Source organism: Atta colombica, unplaced genomic scaffold (assembly GCF_001594045.1).
Source record: "Atta colombica isolate Treedump-2 unplaced genomic scaffold, Acol1.0 scaffold18, whole genome shotgun sequence".
NCBI lineage: Eukaryota > Metazoa > Arthropoda > Insecta > Hymenoptera > Formicidae > Atta > Atta colombica.
The window spans coordinates 1030650-1050341 of record NW_017259271.1 but is presented as its reverse complement, the minus strand read 5'-3'; the positions used below and the strand labels follow the sequence as shown (position 1 = coordinate 1050341).

At 31.4% G+C, this 19692-nt stretch overlaps 1 protein-coding gene across 1 annotated transcript in view; it reads left to right on the top strand.

Annotated features, from left to right (window-relative positions):
• LOC108686430 (protein mahjong) overlaps positions 1-19692 on the top strand; it is a 109058-nt gene that overhangs the window by 61850 nt on the left and 27516 nt on the right. The window contains exons 7-9 of the mRNA XM_018191741.1: positions 52-174; positions 235-534; positions 735-932. Of these exons, the coding sequence (XP_018047230.1) occupies positions 52-174; positions 235-534; positions 735-932 (621 nt within the window). The remainder of the gene's footprint in view (positions 1-51; positions 175-234; positions 535-734; positions 933-19692) is intronic.

Genomic DNA, 19692 nt, shown 5'->3' with positions numbered 1-19692 from the left:
TATATATGTATATATTTTTTAAGATATCTTAATGACATTTGACTTTTTAAGGTCGGAGGAAATGTAGCTAGATATTCTATAACGGGATCTACTAAGAAAAAAGCAAATATTCACAATAGCGAAGAATTGATACAAAAAGTATGGGAAAGCGTTAGATCAAATAATGGAATAATGGTATGTGTTATCATATGTTAATTATTTGGATATAATTTATATAAAATTGTTTTTTAACAGGTATTACTGCAATTAATGATGGTAAAAACACCTATCACTGATGCCGATAGTATACGAGCGTTAGCATGTCGCGCATTAGCTGGATTAGCACGTAGTGAGAAAGTTAGACAGATTATTAGCAAGTTACCAATGTTTACAAATGGGCAAATTCAGTCACTTATGAAAGATCCAATTTTACAAGAGAAACGGCAAGAACATGTTACTTTCCAAAAGTATGCTCTTGAATTAATGGAAAGGGTATCTGGTAAAGCAAAACCAACAGGTGCAGAATATGAAATTTCCTTAGTCAGTTTACATAGGGTAAGCTTCTATTAATTTGCGTATATAACTACACATATGTCGAACAATCGCACTTTTTATCAATTATGAATTCTTTGATAATTTTGAAGTATCGTTGAGTTTATTTTTAGCATTAAAGAAACTAGCATTTATCTTTTATTTATTTATTTTTTCTTACAATTATATAATATTTTCACACAAAATAATTTTTTATATTATAGGCTAATGTTGTAGCACAGACGAGAATACAATATAATGAACAACAACTTAATCAATTAATATATCAGCATCTTATGTCAAAAGGTTTAACTGAAACGGCTAGTGTATTACACAGAGAAGCAAATTTGGAATCATCTACAATTATGAGAGCTACAACAACATATCAACCTTTTACATACCGAAATCCTACAAGTGCAACTGTAAGCTGAAACTATTGAAATCTCAATAAGATCTTTTAAAATCTTTTAGATAAAAAATGTATTTTTTATTTATTGTACGTGCACGCGTACATACAAACACACATGCACATACGCACATATGCACGCACGCTATATATACCAGGTGTACAAAATAAAGCGTTACAAATTTTTATCTTGGAAACAAAATATTTTAGAGAAAACATTTTATATAAAAATTTTGTGATATGAGATGGTGGCATTAGTTTAACATTGGATGGCTTTATCGAGATCAGAGCAAGGTCACATGGAATTTTTTTTTAATAAATCTCTCCATTTTTATTGCATATTCTCATAGCTTATTACTAGTAGCTTACATAGAGAATTTTTCAAAACATTATAATAAAAGTTATTTTCATTAAGTACTTTTTGAGTTATACATAAGGCTTAAAAGTTACAATTTCACCGACATTATCCAGATAAAAAAATATCCGCACAGTGGTATCATGATATCGGCATGGCGTGCGCGCATATCATTACACATATGCGTTCTAATAGAAGACGTATCTCTCTGATCATATGAGACTTACATGATTCGCTTGCACGCGGCATGTATAGCAGCGGTAGCGACTTAGCGGCTATTAAAGTCTGTCTAGACGAAAGGGCAAAGTGTTCGACGATTAAAACCTCTTCAATGTTTAGGATCATGAGATAACATTTATTAGAGATCATGTAGATAACATTTATCAAAATCAAGACCACTAGAGATCGATCCTTTTATTTTTACGGTAAAGATGAAAGTAATATGAACAATCTTCAACAACTTTGATCTTGACAAATGTTATCCAAATCATGATCCTGAATAAAACATTCAGGAAATTTTAACTATTGATCGGACATCTTGGATAATGTCGACGGAATTGTAAGTTTCGTAGCCTTTTAACTAGAAAAATACTAAAAGAAAATAAATTTTATTATAAATAATAAAAAAAATTTTGAAAAGGTAAGCCTCTCGAGGTAAGTCACAAGAAAATGTGTAATGAAAAATGGGGATGGCGGGTCCCGTCTAAAAATTTCAAAATGACTTTGATCTGACCTTAATAGTACCACCTAAAGTCAAATCAATGATTATCCTTTTATATTCCCCTTTGAATCTTACAATTTTTATTTGAAATATTTTTTTGTATTTTCCATGTTTTCGAGATATTTATTTGGGACGCCTTATATACAGAGTGTTCGAATTTATATGGCCAAACTTCAAGAGTATGTAAGGAATCAATAAATAAAGAAAAATAATCCTTTAAAAATATCATTTTTACTTTGTTTTGGAGAGAATCGCAAAAAAAACAAAACAATTTTCATTTATATACTTATTTATTTACATTTATTTATTCACGTTGTCACTTTTTTGCAGATATTGTTAAAATTGTTGGCCTCTTACACCTTGCAGTAATGCAAGCATTGCAGTTAGTATAAATAGCTTGTGTTATAATCAAACACTGATTTTGTGTACGATTTTAACAATAATGTTTCAAAGGCAATGTGAACATGAGCTCCGATGCACGGGCGGACGGGCGTGCATGCGTGTGTGATCATAATCGACTATTCTTACATTCGATAGTAATTGTTGGTCAATTTCTTATGGTTTAAGACTTAAGCTTATTATTAAATAATGAGTTAAATAGATTATTATAGAAAGCTCATTAGACTTGCTCGCAACGAAATTGTGATGATTTTTCTTTATTTACATTATTTTATTGAAATAGAAATATTTACCATATCATAGGAATTCTAATCAATTAAATAATGTTCAACTGAATTAATTTATTTCAATTTTCAATTAAACATCTTTCATTAATTATACAGGATGCGTCACCAAAATCCGAACAAATTGAACAATTTCTTTAAACAAAATATTTTTAATGAAAAATTAAATATTATAAAAAATCTTTTTACACTTTTTTGGCACTTGACTATCCCTGTAGAATACAATTATTCGATATATCCCCCATTAGCTTGACGGCCTCTATTCTCGGTCTGAAGCGTTCGCACGCACGCTATAATGTAGCGCTGCCCATGCCGACGAATGCTGCCTCAATAGCAGTTCTTTAATGACGTCACATTGAGATGCCGAGACTTGTTTGTGACCCTTTCAACTATAGTAGTGGGGTAAGGGAATTTAAATCTGGACTTTGGAAGACCAGAATTCCTTGGACCCAAACATATCGACATTGTCTGAGAGTCAATTTCGAATCAAATGACTCGTATGAGCACCGTTGCACCGATGCACCGTCCTGCTGAAAAACATATAATGTTCCGGAAGCCACAGTTTCCATCCACAGCTTCACTACAATCATTAGAACGCGTAAATATACTTCTTTTGTGACAGTTTTCCCTTTTTTAAAGAAATATGATGGCATGACATCCTCACACAACATCCTGGACACAACACCTAGCACGTGAACATTGAACCGAAAATTTCATTTCTGGCAACAAGGATATCCTCGGGGTTGTAGGCGAGTCATTCCTCCGATTGAATTTGGCATCAACAGTAAAAATATTTTTGTCAGAAAAGAACCTAATTCTGACAAAAAAATATTTTTGTCAGAAAAGAACCCGATGGTTAGTTTTTCAAAAAACACAATAGCAGATTACAGCGAGCAATTCGACTTGTCTTGGCAGCCTCAGAAAGCATTTGTCGTATCTTTAATATGTACAATTTGTATCGAAGGTTTTCCTCGGCAATTCGACGCATTGTTGGTTCGCTTACACCAACAATCGATGCTAATTTTCGCAATGGTTGCCCTGGGTCATCCGAAATCAGCGCTTGAGCTCTTTCAACGACTGCGAGAGTTCTCGCATTCTTTCGAATAACTCTTCCGCTAGCATACTGGAACTACCTTTGTTGAACTGTTTTAAAGCCATATATTTTGCCACAACGTCATAAACGTTGATCTCGGATATTCAAAGAACCGAATTATTTCCGTTGCTGAGTGCTCAGCGCGAAGGCATGATCCCTTCAATGATCGCGGCTCTTCGATTATACTCCGCACTTGATTTCAACATCACGATCATTTTGAGAATATGACTGTTTATTAGAAGCATCATATAGCAAGCTGTCTCGGACGCCAACAACAATTTCTGGCGGAGACACAATATAGTGGAAAATTTAAATTGAAATTTGTCCGGATTTTGATGACGCTGTACAGATATACTGACCACCCTTCGATGTCTTTGATCTTGATATACGTTGTCAAAATCATTCTGAGTAATCTTCAGTGACCGGTTTTCGTCGTTGCTCGTTATTCATTAAAAAGTTAATAACAAAAAAGATTTGAAAAAAAATAACGTCTTATTTATTCTACATATATCATATAATATTAAAAACTTCTATAGTTTTCCTTGCTTACAATTCTTACGTAATAGCTTTTCACGCCAAGTGACTCCCACCCCACCATCTCTCTTGCTTAGGGGCGTACGACTTCCACGCGAAGCAACTCCAACCCTTTCTCCCTCCCTGCTTGGGGGCGCACGAATTTCCACATGAAGCAAGTTTCACCCTACTTTATCCCCTGCTTAGGAGCGCAGGACTTCCATGCCAAGCGACAGGATTGCAAGTAATTAATTATTTTTTAAATTAAATTACACGTTTAATTGACAATTTAAACAACCGAATTCAATTGAACATCATTCAATTGATGATTGATTTGAACAAATTTAATTGAAATTCGTTTAATTGACTAATGAATCATCAACTGGGCGTTCTATCTTAAAAATTTGCCTATTTTTGCAGAATGGAATATATGATTTTTTAATTTTGTTGAGTAGTGTAAATACATATATGTAAATACAAATACATATACGTGCGTGCGTGCGTATGTAAATTATAAACATATATACACATAGATATTAGTCAAATATCTCATTATGGTTTTTAAATTGAATTGCCCTATTTATCAAATTTTAAAGAGATATATCGCCAAATAAGTGCGTCCTTTTCTAAATAAGGACTACCCCCATTTCTCGAATGCATAGTCTAGAGATACTATGTCTATAGTTTTTACCAGCTGGTGGTAAACTTTATAATCTTCACGGAATAAAAAGGAAGAAACCAAACTCGGGAATGAAGATCTGTTTCACCTATTCACTTTTCAAGCTCACTAAAGTCATTAGATTTATAAAGTACCTCAATTAATTTCTGAAATGTGTCATTATAGCGGGAGTGCACATAGCACACGATTTAAAGTACACAATGCGTCAATTAGATGCTGCTATCTTAACTGTGCAAAATTTTCGTAGACATTTATCAGTATCTATTCTTCGCTCGAGAATGTTGAAATTATTTCAAGTGTGTTTCATCTTCTGAATTGTACTTATTGTACATATATGTCATATCCTTCGTGCACTTTTATGCATTCTTATACACTTGTACATTCCCGATCAATTCCTTATACACGTTTGGCCTTATACACGTTTAAATTTGAGACAATCTGTATATAAGATGTCTCCACTAGTCCAGTTAAATATTACCAGATATATATTATGCGTATGTACAGAGTAACCTATTTTAATCTATCACCAACTATTTCCTTTCCTTTGTATTTTACTAGAAAATGTTTCAGACAAAAGTTATATGGTTTCAAGGGACTCATAAAATGGTTTAATCATTAATATGATCATTAATATCATTTTGGATAGTCGCTTAAAAGTCACATGAAGGTCACCTTCAATTTCTTAAATTAAATCCACTATTTTTCATTACATATTCTTGTAGCTTATCTCGAAAGCTTTCCAAACACTATAATAAAATGTTTTTTCATTAAATATTTATCGAGTTGTGAGGTTATGATACTGCATTAGCGTTATGTTATGTATCACGGAGGTATGTTGCACAGTTAGATTTACATCTCTTTTGCGTGCGTGCGTGCGTGCGTGCATGCGCGGTTGTGTGTAAAAATTATTTAAAAATAATTAAGTATTTTATTGAAGATGTTCGAAGACACGTCCACTTTGTTGGATACATAAACGCAATCTTTTATGAAAATTGTTATGCACTCTATTGAGAACAGTTCATGTTATGTTTCTGAACACGTTACGAATATGTTGTTGCGTATTTTTGATAGTCGTCGGCTCGGTCTTGTATACTTTTTCTTTAATATATCCCCAAAGAAAAAATCTAATGGTGTCAAGTCCGAAGATATAGGAGGCTACTCCTGAATTTAACTACTTAAACCAATCCATTCTCTTCCGAATACATTATTTAAATAGTCCCTAACGTTGCGTGCTCTGTGAACGGGCGCTCCGTTTTGTATATACTATTACATGGGCTGAAAAGTCCCGGGATTTTTAATAAAAACAAGCGTTTTTTGGGCAAAGTTATATTTATTCCTCAACATAATTGCCTTCGAGGGCGATACACTTGGTATAGCGATTTTCCAACATTTCGATGCCCTTTCTGTAGTACGAAACGTCCAAGTCTTCGAAAAAGCCTTCGCCTCGGTTTCCGCGATGACTTCCTCATTCGATGTGAATCTTTTTCCCTGGAGCCACCGCTTGAAGTTTGGGAACAGATAATAGTCGCTGGAGGCCAAGTCTGGAGAATACAGTGGGTGAGCAATCAATTCGAATCGTAATTGGTCCAATATATTTTTTATATTTGTATTTTTGTATTTGGCCATCGCTTTCAAGGATGTGTGTAACGGTACGTTATCGTGATGGTATAGAACGAAGGCGAAAGTAGCGCCACTTAAACGACTGTAGCTTGTAAACGAATGAACGAAATGTCAGGAAACTTCATACATAAACTAGTGACAGATGAACCTCTCGAAATGAATCATGTTCATTTTCTAGTGGCGCCATCTATTGAAAAATCCCGGGACTTTTAAGCCCATGTAGTATATTCGAATACGTGTTTGATGATCAACATTTTCTAAAAAAATCAGTAACTGATTTAGAAAAAAATAAATAATTTTGTGCATTAAGGTTTGCTTGAAAGAAATATAAATCAATAACGTAATCTACTAAATCGGCCTACACATTAAGATCATTGCTATTGTAATTCTTCATTCCGTTGCCAACATGGATCTCTTTCAGAATAATAGTTATGTCTCTTATGATGTCTCCACTCTTATTAAATGTGACTACATCAGAAAGAAGCATATAACGAAAGAATAATCTTGTCTTATTGTTTGGTTTTCAGCCCAAATATAATTTCGCAAAATGCGACTCGCAGTTGATTGCGATACACCATGCTGACATTGAATTTTTCTCGTGGAAGTGTACGGATCCATCTGAACAGTATCAGCGTTTTCACTTCAGGTCCAATCTTTCGACATTTTCTCTTTAAATCATCTTTTTCAGCTCTATTAATCATGTGTTTTATTGTCACTCGCGTTGTCTATCAGAAAATCTCTCAACATATAATCTTTCCGCAGCCTTATAATTGCCTCTAGTCTCACTTACGATATGTGTCATATCAATGATTTCGTGTGACGGATAGTCTGCTATATTACAGAATTGATAAAAAGAACTTTCTACGGACTGAGGAAAATGTTATGGTATCAAGAGGAATCAATGTGACCTCTAAAAAGATCAAAATGAAATAAGTCATCACGGTTTGACTTAATATTTTTCCAATCGAGTAGTTTCGTTCTTTTTAGTTCTTTTTAGTTTCGTTTTTGTGTGTCCACTTTTTTAGAAGTCACATTGATTCCTCTTAATTAAAGATAATATGCTGAGAGATTTCTTAATAGATGGCATCCAACGTGACAATAAAACACATGGTTAACAGAATTAAAAGAGGTGATTTAAAGAGAAAACATCGAAAGGTTGGATCTGATGAAGTGAAAACACTGGTAATTACTGCTGTTCAGATAGATCCGTACATTTCCACGAGAAAAATTCAACGTCAACATGATGTATCGCAATCAACTATTAGTCGCATTTTGCGAAATTATAAATTACATCCATATCATATTACTTTGATCCAAGCATTCAAAAACGAGGATTTTATTTGTTGCGTAAGATTTTGTAATTGGGCTGAAAACCAAATAAGGCGATTTTAGTTATTTTTTCGTTTTATGCTTTTTTCTAATGAAGTCATATTTAATAAGAGTGAAGGCAATAACAGACATAACTGTCTATTATTCTGAAGGAAATCCACATTGACAATGGAATGAAGAATTACAATGGCAATGTGCGGGCCGGTATAGTAGGTTATGTTATTAATCCACTATATATTTCTTTCAAACAAATTTTAATGCGCAAAATTATTTAATTTTTTTGCAAAATCAGTTACCGATTCTTTTAAAAAATATTGATCTGTAGACACGTATTCGAATGTGATTTATGCAAGACGGGGCGCCCGCTCACAGAACATGCCATATCAGGGACTATTTAAATAATGTCTTCGGAAGAGAATGGATTGGTTTAGGTCAGTCAAACTAGTCAAACTCAGAGTGGCCTTCTAGATCTCCGGATTAGATTTTTTTCTCTGGGAATATATTAAAGAAAAAATGTACTGAGCCGACGATTATTGAAAATATGCAACAACATATTCGTAACGTGTTGAAAAACATGACATCAACTGTTCTCAATAGAGTGCGTAACAATTTTCATAAAAGATTGCGTTTATGTATCCAACAAGGTGAATGTGTCTTCGAACATCTTCAAAATACTTAATTATTTTTAAATATCCCTTTTACACACACCGCACACACGCGCGCGCGCACACACGCACACACACATACACACACACACACACACACACACACATATCTACAATATACATATCAGTGTTTTATTTTAATCGCTTCAGGCAAATATCTCGAAAAATATGGAAGAAAAAATGTCGGGTATTAGCATTACTCAAGGTGATCAACCAATGGCTAAAACCTCTTAAATGTTGTTCAAGGTTATGTCCTAGATAACATTTGTCAAAAGCAAAATCATTGGAGATTATTTCTCTTATTTTCCTCTTTATTTTTGCACTAAAAATTTATTTTTATGTTAAAATGAAAATTAAAAGTATTTCCAATGGCTTTGATCTTGACAAATGTTATCCATGATTCTGAACAGCATTTAAGAAGTTTTACTCAAGGTGTCGGTCGGACACACAGTATGCCGGCACATACTGTGTCTTTCAAACTCATAACTCAAAAAGTATGTCATGAAAAAAATATTTAATTATAGCGTTTTGAAAAGCTCTTGAGATAAACTATAAGAAAATAAAATAAAAAATGATGCGTTCTATTTAAGAAATTAAAAGTGACTTTTATGTGACCTTCATACAATTCAAGATCAAATTAATGGCACCGTCTTATACTACTTTTGTCTGAAACATTTTTTTCGTATCTTCCATATTTTTCGAGATATTTGCCTGGAGCGATTAAAATAAACCTGTGTATTTACACACACACACACACACACACACACACACACACACACACACACACACACACACGTGGTTCATATATAAATAATATGTATATACACACATGTGTATATACATATATATGTGTGTATATACATATATATGCTTAGAGTAGTGGACATCTTATATACAGTGTCTCAAATTTAAATATTAGGTGTACAACTTTGCTTCTGCCGTTTTTTTCCGAAATTCGAAGCTTTATTGTAAAAAACTGGTTATACATTTATGATTCAAAGTATTGTCCATCGTTGGCCACTACTTTCTCTCATCTTTCGGGTAGCGTACGAATCCCGCGTCGAAAAAACTGGTCATCTTTTGAGGCTATCCACAAATCGATCCAATTTTTTACTTCTTCATAAGACCGGAAGTGCTGGTCAGCCGTGTGCCATTGATCGAAACAAGTGATCGAAACAAGTGAGTCAGAGGGAGCAACATCTGGAGAATACGGCGGGTGGGGTAGGACTTCCCATTTCAACGTTTCCAAGTATATCTTGATCACTTTCGCAACATGGGGTCGAGCATTGTCATGCTGCAAAATCTTTATCGTGTCTCTCGTTGTATTGCGGCCGTTTGTCTTTCAATGCTCGGCTCAAACGCATCAATTGCGTTCGATACCGATCGCCTGTGATTGTTTCAGTCGGGTTTAACAGTTCATAATACACTACGCCGAGCTGTCCCACCAAATACAGAGCATGACCTTGGACGTCAAAATCACAGTTCTTGAAGCGTTGAAACCACTCACGACACGTTCTTTCACTAATAGTGGCCTCCCCATAAGTATTTGAGAGCATTCGATGAGCCTCAGCCGCAGATTTCTTCATATTGAAGCAAAAAATTAAAACCTCCTGCAAATGACGAGAATTTGGCTCGTTAACTGACATTTTCAATCGAGAATAACTTTATGATGCAGACACAAATCGACTAATGTTTCTATGGGATTATGTTGCCCAAGTTTATTGTATGACGTCTATGATCTATTTATTGCGACCACCACTTACCGCTAAAGCCATCTATAGGAAAACGACGGAAGCAAAGTTGTACACCTAATATATGTACAGAGTGTCCCATTTTAATGTTCCATCCCAAATCACTTTTTTATTTTTGATCTTAGAAAAAAAATATTTCTGACAAAAGTTGTATGGCTTTGAGGGGGGCATAAGATGGTCATCATTAGTTTGAATAGTTGCTTGAAGATCGTGAAGATTACCTTCAATTTCTTAATGGAACCCTCTACTTTTTATTGCATATTCTTGTAGATCATCTCGAGAGCTTTCGAAAACACTAATTAATAATTCATTTTCATTAAGTACTTTCCGAGTTATAAAGCTTGCAAATTACAGCATCGCCATCATTAACCCCAAGGTGTCCGATCGATGAAAACCTCTTAAATGTTGTTTAGGATTATGTTTTAATAACATTTGTTAAGATCAAGATTATTGAGATTGTTCCTCTTTTTTTTCATTTTGACATAAAAATGAATTCTTGTTGTAAAAAGGAAAATAAGAGGAACAACCTCCTTGAGCTTAACGAATGTTATCAGGACTATAATCAGGAATAATAAATATTACTCAGGTCATGATCCTAAACAACATTTAAGATTTTCCATCCATATGTGAATTAGAACTAGAAGTAAATTACTTCGATAACTTACACAAGCGTAGACTATAATTAATTTTTATTGTTATTTTAATTCCTTTAATTTTATGACAAGAAATTATTGCTATATTATTTATTTTAACTTTTTTAATTTTATGACTATTAATTATTAATATATTATTCATACTGAAGATGGTCTGATATAGGCCGAAACATTTATGAATTTGTATTGTTAACGTAAGAATTTTAAAATAAGACATTCGCGAGAAACATCCTGCGACTGAATGCTCCTTGTATTTTTGTAATTTGCGAGCCCTTTTGTAAATTAATTAAATTTATAAATTGTTTTCTAAGATCAAAAATAAAAAAGTTGGGATTGGATATTAAAATGGGATACCCTGTATATATAGGATTAGATAAAAAGTCTTTTTACAAGTAGGAAGATTTTTTTTAGCGACTCATATATTCTATCTTAAAAAAAAATTTGCCATCATTTGATAGAGCTTTAAGAATCACCACTTTCAGCTTTAAGAATCTGTGTTTTTAATTGCAATGATTTTTAATAGAATTACGAGCAATAGTCAGAATGTTTCTTTTTATTTAATCTGCAAATAACTCAGGAACAAAAAATCATAGGAACATTTTTAAAAAACGATTTTGTGGGAAAAGCTTCAAGCTTTCACGATAGATTGTTAAAAATTGCTCAAATTTTTTAGGGGGCACGCTATAGACCTACAAAGTGAAAAGAAAATTTTTCATTTTTTCAGCTCGTAGTTTTTTATATGTAAAAATTACAAAACTGATATAAATTCAAAATATATAATAATCATTTGACAGTAGAGATTTCAAACTTTAAAACTCTTTTTTTTTTAATTTAAATTTTAATCATTTTTAACGAAGATATTGACAGAGAAAGGTCTTTTTACAACTTGTAAAGGAACTTTTTTTTTAACTCAATATTAGGAAATGCACCATCCTTATCTTTGAAGAAAAAATTGTTTTCGAACTTTTCTCGTGACACCTCTCAACATGATTTCAATCCACAAAAAATAATTCTTGTAAAATTTAACTCGGACAACGGGAACCGTGCGTTAAACATTTGAGTTTTCTATATTACACTATCAACATTGGTTATTAAAATATTTTCTGCAAAATCGGAAATTTTTTTTTAACATGTATATCTTGCTTTTCTGCATTTAAGACCTTATACATCTCATTTACATAATACAATTTAGTTAGATTAAGTGAATTGTTAATGATTAAGAGATAAAAATTAATATTTTAACTCCAATGTACATATATGCCGCTGTCCTTTTCTGATATTTGATTTTTCTTTTTAGAGCACCATTTAAAATTGTTTCAATGTATACATAATATATAGATAAATAATACTCGCGTTAATTTAATATAATAAAAATGGTACCGATTTACAAATGAAATTCTGTTTAAAAAGATATACTTTTTTGATTCCTTCATCGATTGTTTTTCATAATTTATATATTATAAACAAGATAATTAATAGGCTCTAAAGAAAAATCTAAAAAATAATAAATAAAATGCCAATTTGAGCCAATATTGGTTATTCGTGTGTATTTTATACCATTCAAAGTGAATATTAAAACGTATGTTTCGATCTATGGTTAAGATCTTTTTCAGTACAAAGAAATTTACTTAAATTATTAATTACAAAATTACATAATGATAGCACATACGAGTATAAACTACTAACGTAATAAAATACGAAAAAAAAAACTGTAGTAGTAATATCTGAGTTAATCTTGGTCATCAAATTACTAAGTTTATTAAAAAAGAAAGAGATTTTTTTATTTTGAATCAAAAGGAGTTAAAAAAATATTTTAAATTGCTAATATGAAGTTATTCGTAAAAAATATGGTAAAATAAACATGACTGTCAAGAACTATACTTTCTAAGATTTGTTGTACATGTTCCATTAGACTGTTCCATTTACTGTGCAATTACGAATAAAGTAAAAAGTTATAATATAAATAATAGTTAAAATCAAACTTTATTTCATTTACATGAAACAAAATTAAGAGTTATTAGATACAACATAACTGTTTGATAGAAAAAATGAAAATTAAGAGAAATAGTGGACAACAGAACATGTACTTACAAAGACAATAAGTATAAATAATAATAAATAATCAAGAATAAACGATATAAATTGGAAACATTACGTCTCTGAAAATAGATCTATATATAATGGATCGAGAGAAAGTGTATCGTTTTGTAGATTTAGACCTAATTTTTATTTTTATCATCTCTGATAATAATCTTTTATGTAAAATTTGCTCTTTGTCTAAAATATATATATATATCTATTATTCCAATCAAATTCATGAAATAAGTCTATATGATGTTGTGTAATAACCGAATGTTGGGTCGTGTTTCTGTTAATATAATTCCTATGTTCACTTATGCATTTTAAGACATCTGCTTGTTTGTCCAACATATGATGCACAGTTTCTTTACAGTAAATCTTATATATTACATTAGATTAGATTTGAGAAGATTGAGGTATCACATCTTTCTGGACTTTGATAAATTTATTGAGCTTATTTTACACTGTTAACTAATACAAAAATATGTAAACTTATAAAATTAATTTTTTTATTGTAATGATTTCAAATAATGACATAGCTAGACGGAGAATGAAGCTAATAACCGATTACAACAGTATTACAAAGGAATATCAGAAACAATTTTTATTAAGAGTTGTTAGACTATTTCAAATAGGTGCTAAAAGAAGATTGGATGCTAAAAAAATCTTTTCGATATCATTACAGTTAAAAAATTAATTTTAACTAAATTAATATATTTTCATTATAATTATTGTTATAATATATAAATTATGAAAAATAATCAATGAAGAAATTTTAAAAAATATATATTTTTTTTTAATCAGAATTTCATTTGTTAGTCGATCATTCTTATTCTATTGATCTAAAACTTTACAAGTATTTTTCTATTAATTCAAAATATTATTATTTATCTATTAATTCAAAATATAATCTCGATAAGAATTTTCCAAATTCAAAACCAATAGTAGAATCCAACAGCGCGAATGAAAGTACGGCATGCTAATCAGTAAAAATAATAAAGTAAGAATACTTATTATTCTTTGAGTTACAATATAAGGCTCCTTAAGATAAACTCAATGTAAATGTATGATATAATAAGGATGCTAATGTGAGCCGACACTATTATTTGTTTGTAACAATGGATTCATGCCTTGAAGAATTGATGGGATATGTCAAAATTAGTTTATTTCGTTATGTGTAATCGTTGGTTATTTTATGTTTTGTATTATGTTGATTAATTGATTTCTAATTTGATTGCAGTTTTTCCGAGCTTATATATGTTTTTTTCTATATTTTTTATAAATTCTATTGTCATTTATTCCTTATCCATTGTTATTTGGAAGGTTGAAATCATATTTTAATTATAATAATTTTATGTCTTTAGAAATATCCGTATGCTCAGATTGATAACTCAGATTGATCATTTAGACAACGATTATCCATTAGAATTTATTTTCGGAACAAATAACAGTCGTTTAAAACTTCACAGTACAGCAAATAATAGAATGAATAAATATAGACGAAACTAATAAAAAGAAAGATTTTGTTCCTTATCTGAACCAAATTTGGAAAAATTCGATAAAATAGTAAAGAATTATGAATTTAATATTGTGTTCAAACTTAATAATTCTCTATGCAAATTCATAAAAACTGATAAAAATTGATAAAATGTTTAACAAAAACGTAGTTAATAAAATTAATTAGTAATTAATAAAAAACGTAGTTAATAAAAAAAATGTAGAGATTTTGATGTAATTTATATATGACGAAAAGAAAGTTAGAAACAAGAGGGACATACCACTTTGATCAAAAAGTTCTCGGAATTACCACCAGGTGATGCTCTGAGTCAGCTGATTTGAGTTGTTTTTTTTTTTTGGTTAGGTTGCCACATCTATCATTGACATTCCCATCAAATTTTATCACCATAGCTTGACATTTGTAAAAGTTACGCCGTCTTGAGTACATCTACCTCTGCATATTTTCGATTTTTTACAGTTTTAAAAATGGAGTTGAATTTGCAACAACGAGTTTGTATTAAATTTTGCGTTAAAAATGGATTCAATGATGTGAAAACCTTGGAAATGTTGGGAAATTATTTCGGCAGTGATAAAGAAAACAGCCGTTTATAAGGCATGAAAAAACCATTAGGAACGCGTTTTAATAGCCGAATGGAGGTAATGGAAAAATCGAAGACGGCTCTGATGGTTGTATCGACAATAGAGTTCCAGAAATGTTTCGAGAGCTGGATCAAGCGCTGGCATAAGTGCGTTGCAGTCGATGGAGAATACTTTGAAGGAGACAATATCAGTTTTGATAAATAAAACTTGTATTTTGAATTTTCTGAATGAATTCCGGGAACTTTTTGATCAAGATATCTGATATCAAAAAACCTCAAGAAATCTACCAGTCATCTCAACGAGTTTCAATGGGATAATTTTACAATTTTAGAATCAGCCTATCAAAAAAGATTAATTTCCGAAATGAATTAAAAACAGCACTACGACCTCAAATAAAATGACAGAAAGAGAATTAGCTAAAAAAATTATCTCATTCTAGAACATTCCCATTCTAGAACAATTAAGTCGATGATTAGTATTTCCCTCTCTCTAATAAATAGCTATAATATATATTAACTTTTATCACAGTCGCACACAATAGTCGAAAAATGTAATACATCTAAACATTCACCAACGGCAATATTTTTCAATCATCAATCATATTATAAATTAAGAAAAATTAAATTGTTGCAAGATGATCACGTTCATTATATAGGTATATATAATAATAAAAAACTTATGTTTGTCTGTAATATATATTTTTAATTATTTACATTCTTGTATTTTCATTAATTTTTACTCACGATTTTTATTTTACTTATTTATAATTTTATTTATTGGAAGTACAAATAAGTTTCCGCTGTTTGCAAAAGACGGCGTCACTAATAAACTATAGTTAAAATTGTTTGATGTAAAATGACATATCGTAAAATTGGACATTCGGAAACACTTTGAAATGTTAGCGATTTTGTATCAGCATCATATGTTTTTTTTTTGTCGAGTTTTGAGCCGAATAAGCGTCATTTGCGGAAACTTTTCATTTACTTCTTTAATTTGAAGAAATCTGCAGCTGAGGCTTATAGATTGCTTGTAGAAGTATATGATGATGCTGCCTTAAGTGAGAGAAGTTATCGTGAGTGGTTTCAAAAGTTTAAGAACGGTGAATTTGACATCAAAGACAAAGAACGTAGCGGAAGGCCGAAAGTGTACGAAGACGCGGAATTGGAAGCATTATTAGATAAAGATTCGTGCCAAAAGCAAAAAGAACTTGCACTTACATTAGGAGTGACTCAACAAACAATTTCATATCGTTTGAAATCATTGGGAATGATTCAAAAGCAAGGGAATTGGATTCCATATGAACTGAAGCCGAGAAATTGAATGCTGATTTTTCACATGTGAAATGCAACTTGTCAGGCATAAACGAAAGAGTTTTTTGCATCGTATAGTCACTGGTGATGAAAAATGGATCCACTACGATAACCAAAGAAAAGGAAATCATGGGGACCATGCTTCAACATCGACAACCAAGCCGAATATTCATGGAAAAAAACTCATGTGTATTTGGTGAGATCAGCTTGGTGTCGTGTATTATGAGTTGCTCAAACCGAATGAGACCATTACTGGGGCTCTCTACTGAATTGATGAGATTGAGCCGAGCACTCAAGGAAAAACGCGCCCACTACTACTCCAGGCATGACAAAATTATTCTCCTGCATGATAATGCTCGACCACATGTTGCGGCGTCGATCAAAACCTACTTAGAAACACTCAAATGGGAAGTTCTATCCCACCCGCCGTATTCTCCAGACATTGCTCCTTCCGACTACCACTTGTTCCGATCGATGACACTTGTCCTGTCTGAGCAGCACTTCATATGAAGATACCAAAAATTGTATCGATGGCCTTTGGATAGCCTCAAAAGATGAAGCGTTCTTCCGACGCAGTATCCACATGCTACCAGAAAGATGGGAAAAAGTAGTAACTAGCGATGGCCATTACTTTGAATAAAATATTATGTATCGTTCTTTCACAATAAATACTTAATTTTTGATTAAAAACGGCGGAAACTTATTTGTACTCCCAATAATTATTCATATTTCTGTATTATTTTTATTCGTATAATTTTTATTTTATTATTTTATAAAGAAGACATCAATATTTTGAGTGAAAACTTCCGAAAACGTCAAACGTCCGATTTTTATGAATTTTGGCAGAAACTCTAAATGACGTCAAATGAGTGCCCTTAAATAGATTTTGACCAACAAAAAGATTTAATGCCAAAAATATTTGAATGAAGTTACTTATTCTTAAAAGTTTGTACTTATTTTTTATTTTTAGTATATTACACGTTTATCTTGGTTTATATAAAAGATGAATTATATTTATATAAAAGATGGAGGAGATTCGAGGCGCTCGACTTTCCACGCGAAATGAGTTTCATTTATAGACATAGTATCACTAGACCGAACATTGTCAGAAATTTGAAGAGTAGGGATAATCATTTAGAAAAGGACGCATTCACCTAGCCCAGAGAGAATCAAGGGAGAGCGGATCTAAAAGCCATTATTTCTAGTGCACCGTTAAGGTGAGTAGAAGATGATAGGAGCGTAATGGAACATGCGGTGCTGCACACACTAGTATTGTACCGCAGTAGTATTGTGTGTATGACATATATGTACATACACATACATGCACATTTGCGGAAGTTGCACTACAAATGATGGAACCAATCACAGAAGAGAAACACTCTCTGCTCCACTCTCTCTTGATTTTCTCTAACTTAGCACCCAAGTGCATTCTCTTTCGTTTCGTGCATGCATATAAAGTATCACTGAGAGAAGAGATCGAAAGAGAGAACGAGAAACTGAAATGTAATAGCTTACTTAGTCAGATCGGCGAAAATAGTCTCGTTCTATGAAAGTCTTACGACGAGCGCGAACCGAGATGGACGTGTTTCGTCTCGCATGCACAATGACACACATACACACACACGCGCGCGCGCGCGCGCGCGCGCGCATACGCACAGATCATTCCACTCCAAATCGATGGCCTTTGTCATGGTCCTTCACAGTTTCTTACTGATTTTTTAAATATATTCCTCATATTAATATGTACTCATACAGTTATTTTTTTAGATTTTTATCTTCATTAGTTTCCTAGATATGAATTTTTTAATATTTTCAATTTATTTTATTTTGTAAACGTTTAGTTGAACATAGCTTCTATTAAATTATTGAAAAATAAAAAATAATCCCATATCAAATTGTTTTCTATTACGAAGAAGATGTGAAAAAAAACTTTAAGTTTCTGTTTCTCGAAAAATCTGATTGAAATAAATAAAATTGATTTTGTCAAGATCGACATTTTTAATTTTTATAAAAAAATTCTCCAATATTCTTAGTAGAAATAAAAAGAATTTGAGTCGTATTTGATTATGATTAAAATTTTCGTTCCATTTTATTTAATTTTTCAAAATATTAAATCTATTACAATTTTGTATTTTAATATTTTGAAAAATTAATGTTAATAGATTTTTAATCTGCTGATGATTACATAAATCATATTATTTCATAACAATACTAAAGAATATATTTTTAATTTTACAATTATTTAGAGAATAAGGATTTATAAGAATATTATTTAAATAAAATAAGGTCTTTTAGAATATGTGAAGAAAGGGCCTGTACTAATCTTATGTAAAATGAATCCCAGTCAAATTGAAATTTTACTATAATGTAGATTATGATGTCCTGATCAAAAGTCCTTATGGGCACAAGGTCTACAAATGAACAGTTTTTGAGATAAGTTGGATGTCAAATTAGAAATTCCAATATTCGATTTTCAATATCTCGAAAGTGTCCATTTTTGGACCTTGTGTCCATGAAGATTTTTGATCAGGACATCATGATCTGCATTATAATAAAATTTCAGCCAATTCGATTCCATTTTACATAAGATTAGATTAGCGGAGTCCTTTATTAATAAAAAATAATTTTTATACAGGGTTTGATAAATAATGATAAAATTCTCGCATAGGAATAAAGCAGACTAAACTGAGGCCTGTAACATTTTACAATTTTTGCAATAATCAACAAGATATTAATTACTAAAAATCGCTGAATATTGTTTTTCAATACTTTTTTATTCAAGTATTATCAACTTTACAGAAAACCAGCAAGTGACGAAAATTGTTTATTTTCTTTTTTTAAAGTATCGAGAATTTTTTCAAAATATTTTAGTACCGCATTTTCTTATATTGGTAAAAATAGTTGCCAATAAGAAAATGCAGCACAAAAAATTAACACAAAATTCTTAGAGCTTTATGAGAAGAAAATAAACAATTTTTGTTTCTTACTGTTTTTCTGTAAAGTTGATAATACTTGAGTAAAAAATTATTGAAAATATTCGATAATTTTTTTGATATCTTATTAATCTTGTTAATAATTGATATCTTGTTAACTATTGCGAAAGTTGGAAAATGGTAGAGGACTTTTCGACTCAGTTTAGTCGCTCATCTAATCAGTTTTATCGTATTTAATAAACATCCTGTATAAAGATTTTATATAAAGATCTCTTTTTCATTCTGAGTTATTTTT